This window comes from Cnephaeus nilssonii (assembly GCF_951640355.1).
Source record: "Cnephaeus nilssonii genome assembly, chromosome: 13".
NCBI classification, from domain to species: Eukaryota; Metazoa; Chordata; class Mammalia; order Chiroptera; family Vespertilionidae; genus Cnephaeus; species Cnephaeus nilssonii.
Genome location: NC_137084.1, coordinates 41,429,315 through 41,433,968, shown reverse-complemented (window position 1 = coordinate 41,433,968; position 4,654 = coordinate 41,429,315). Strand labels below are relative to the sequence as shown.

At 42.6% G+C, this 4,654-nt stretch overlaps 1 protein-coding gene across 1 annotated transcript; it reads left to right on the top strand.

Moving 5' to 3' along the window:
• Window positions 1-3,709: 3,709 nt before the first annotated feature.
• Window positions 3,710-4,654, top strand: LOC307109583 (olfactory receptor 52B4-like; the record flags this gene model as incomplete). Its single annotated transcript, XM_079788396.1, has 1 exon — window positions 3,710-4,654. The coding sequence occupies one exon, from the start codon at window positions 3,710-3,712 to the stop codon at window positions 4,652-4,654; it is 945 nt and encodes a 314-aa protein (XP_079644522.1).

The following is a 4,654-nucleotide window of genomic DNA, read 5'->3' as shown; positions in this document are numbered from 1 at the left end:
GGGCTTTCCTTGCCCTAGCCAGTTTGGCTCAGTGAATAGAGTGCCAGCCCAAGGACCGAAGGGTTGTGGGTTCGGTTCCGGTCAAGGGCACGTACCTGGGTTGATGTTTCTGTCACGCCCTCTCCCTTCCACTCTCTCTGAAAATCAGTGGAGAAAATATCCTCAGGTGAGGATTAACAACAACAAAAAATTATAAAAGGGCCTTTCTCCCCTCGCACCCCCCCCCCCCCCAAGAGCTATTTCATTAGCACACCCCTGGACCAGACTTAGAAATATAGATGTTTAAGTAGAATGGATACTGCTGCCTGGGAGGGGCAGGTGGGGAGTCTCTGGGCCTGAGCCCACAATTTAGCTCTCAGTGTGCCAAGGAGCCTGGACCCCTCCACGGAAAGTTCCACCTTGTCACCAGATTCTCATTGTAAACATTATAGGCGCCAGAAAGGACTCACTCGTGGCTCCTATCCTGGCTGTTTATACCTCCCATCCACTAGTTATCATTATTGAGGAATTACATTGTGCATCAGAGTGCTGGGGGCAGCCATTTATTAACAAGACAATTCTCAAACCTCAGAAAGTTTACAATCACTTGGGAAACAGTGACAATATGCTACTATCCCTGAATAGGTGCTCTGATGATTAGACTCCTGTGAAACCAGAGGGATAGGAGTCACCTGTGGAAAGATGTCATGCAGGCACCTTCCCGACATAGTGGGCAGACGGTGAGGGTGCACTGAGTTGGGGCAGGCCGCTCCACAGAACAAATCAGACAGCGAAATGCATCTTGTCTAGGGGACTGAAGGTGCCTGGATCAAGGCTGCAGAAGCATTTGAGAAGGTTTTTCAAAGTGACCTTGAATTATACAAGGAGCCACTCTAGTTCATAAAACTTCACCCGAAGACCAGCCCACAATTGGCAAGCTCCTTAGCCTGTATTCTCTTCTACCTTAAAGAAAAGTCCTCTATGCTGCTCCCAAAGTATCCCAGATTTATCAATATGTGTAAGCAGGTCCTGTTTAGCTTTTCTCTTTAGTTACATATTTGCTTTATCACCACCTTTCCCTGCCATTACTTTGTCAATAGAGTCACACTTGTCCATCACCCCAATGGCATTATCATACCTATTCAGATTTCTTCCATCTCCAGGAGGATGGCTTTCCTCAGGGCCATTTATATTGTCATGATGGTTGTGTGACCACAGAGCAACCTGGTGGTAGTTGCTGAGCACAGCAGGCACATTCACAAGCGTCTACTGGGCTCCATTCAAGTGATTTTATTTTCAGTACAATTTTAGTTGTTTCTTAGGGGTAGCATGAACATAAAAGCAGGGGAAGATCTTCCTGCTCTGGAAATTAAATTTAGAAGTGATGAGAATAAAATCTGGAGGACAAGGGAACATATGTGCTAGGTCTAAGCCAGGCAGTGTGTAATGCAAAGATGCTAACAATAGCTTACGTCTGCTTCTTCATTCCTGTAATCTCTGAACTTCTCACTATTTGTGTTCTGTACTAAGCTCAAATTCTGCAAACTGATATCAAGTTAAACAATCACCTGGAGAGGTGTGCAGAGTTTAGGATCTAGAGCTTTGCCCTGAGAGTGAAATTATTCTGTTTTTTACTTTTTACTTTTTTTTTTTTTTTTTTTTTTTTTAAGCAGGGGAGAGAGAGAGAAGAAGGGAGAGAGAGAAAAAAATATGGAGAAACATTGATCAGTTCCCTCCCATACATACCCCAACTGGGGATTGAAACCCACAACCTAGGTATGTGTCCTGACCAGGAATCAACCCACAACCTACTGGTATATTGGTGTATGGGACATTACTCCAACCAACTGAGCCCCGTAACCAGGGATGAAATTATTCTTTCCACAAGTAATTGTGCTTTCTTCTGTCCACTAAACAGCCTGCACTTCTAGAATCTGAAACAGTTTAACTTTTTCTTTTTTCTGCCTTCTTCCCCAGTTTTTGTAGTTTTGCCCACTTGCCTTCTATCCAGGTTAGCACCTGTTTTTTTCAGTCTGTACAACACTGGACAACAGAGGCATTTCTCCAGGTGTCAGCCTTCTCCTGGCTTGGGTATAGGATGCACAGTAATTTACATCCTTACCCAAAATTTACAACCCCCCACCTTTTTAGAGACAATACCAAGGAAGCAAATATCAAAAGCTGGTGAAATTTCAATGATAACTATAAAACCTTTGTGGTATTTTTCCTACTCTTCATTCTGTGGTAAAGGGAGTCGCATAGAGCTACCTACTGAGGGACATCCTTCCCAGGTCAGATGGGCATCTCAATTTCATTAGTTTAGAAAGGTCTCTTTTACTCAACCTATTTCTAAGATGAGGAAATTGTGCCCAGTAAATGTAGAAAAGCTTCAAATTCCAGTTCTGTTCTTTGAGTTGTGACAATATTCTTGAGCCTGAAATTCCTATTTTGAAATGTGGATGATGATAACCCCTATTGCCAATGTTGGCAGAAGAAATGAATGGTTTATCACAAGTAACATGCTCAAATCAGTCCCTAAAATTGAGAAGTTACTTTAAAAAGGATACTTTCCTGATCTTACTTCAATGTGACAGTAATTCATCAATATATCAATTTATCTTAATCGAGGAAACTTCATTATTTTAGTTTTTGCTCTCCTTTTCCATCCTTTCTATCTATCCCATAGCTGCCAGATAAATATGTCCAATATGGTTTCCAATTTCCAAAACTATCTATGGCTGACCATTTTTCCTAACATTACATCTATACTCTAATTTATATTAGGGGCCAATCTACCTTTGTTGTGATCTTTTTTCCCCTCAATTACTTCAAAATTTCACCATCACAACCTCTCAGAGCTGAAAGCTGCTTTGAATATTTTGCATTTATGTGTCAAACTTTCCTTGTTAAACTCCCAAACAACTTCACTTCATTCATTATTTGGTACTTCCTTAACCTGATAATATCCTACTTTATTTTCAAGGCAAAGTTCAAATATGAAGTAATTTTTAAGACTACTAGAAATATGAACAATAAGTAATACTGTGTTTCAATATTAAATGCTAGAGGTCCGAGTAGGGTCCCTAGGCCTGGCTGGTGATCAGGGCCGATCAGGGCCTTCCATCTGCTGGCTGGGGTCTTCCTTCATTCCGCGCCACCCCCCGGTGGTCAGCACATGTCATAGCAAGTGATTGAACTCCCAGTCTCCTGGTGGAACTCCCGAGGGGACACTTTGCATTTTTGCCTTTTATATATATAGATTTTATATAATATGTTGACTTAATCATTAGTTAGTTATATAAATGTCTATCTTATTTAGGAGCTTAAGACTTCATTCAGAAAAGAAGCCATATTTTACTCACTTAAAAATATTTTTTATTAATTTCAGAAAGGAAAGGGAGAGAGATAGAAACATCAATGATGAGAGAGAATCATCGATCTGCTGCCTCCTGCACGCCCCCCACTGGGGATCGAGCCCACAATCCTGTCATGTGCCCTTTACCGGAATCAAACCTGGGACCCGTCAGTCCACGGGCTGATGCTCTTTACACTGATCCAAATCGGCTAGGGCTATTCACCTTTAATATCATAGACCACGGCACCCTCAGAATGGAATAGAATTAGGTAGATGTGAACAGTCCGGTTTTGGTAAGAAAATCTTTTAGTATAATCTTATTTTTCTTTGCCACCCGTGAATAGGAAGTGAGGTGACACGTCATCTGATTCAGATATGACTTCCTCAAATTACACAGGTGTTAGCCACACAGTCTTCCACTTGCTGGGCATCCCTGGCTTAGAGAACAAGCACATGTGGATTTCCATCCCCTTCTTCATTTCCTATGTCAGCGCCCTGCTGGGGAACAGCCTGCTTATCTTCATTATCCTCACAAAGAGCAGCCTCCATGAACCCATGTACCTCTTCCTCTGCATGCTGGCCACAGCAGACATTGTCCTCTCCACGTGCACAGTACCTCAGGCCTTGGCCATCTTCTGGTTCCGTGCTGGGAAGATCTCCCTGGATTGTTGCATCACTCAACTCTTCTTCATCCATTCCACCTTCATCTCTGAGTCAGGGATCCTGCTGGTGATGGCATTTGACCGCTACGTTGCCATTTGCTACCCACTGAGATACACCACCATTCTTACACATGTGCTGATTGGGAAAATTGGTGTGGCAATCTTTCTGAGAAGTTATGGTATAATGTCCCCCATAATATTTCTTCTGAAAAGACTGACCTTCTGCAAAAGTGACATCCTCCCAAACACTGCTTGTAAGCACATTGTTTTGGCCCATGTTTCTTGTGATGACATACGAGTAAATATTTGGTATGGGTTTTTTGTCCTAATGTCAACAGTGATCTTAGATGTTGTGCTAATTTGTGTTTCCTATGTGTTGATTCTTTGCGCTGTCTTCCACATCCCATCCCAACATGCTCGCCACAAAGCTCTCAATACTTGTGGCTCCCATATCTGTGTCATCATCCTCTTCTATGGGCCGGGGATCTTTACAACCCTTATTCAGAGGTTTGGACGCCACATCTCCTCCCATATCCATGTGTTGGTGGCTGATATTTGCATTCTGGCTCCTCCCATGCTGAATCCCATCATTTATGGGATTAAGACCAAGCAAATCAGGGACCAGGTGGTCCATCTGTTGTTTACAGAGCATAAATAA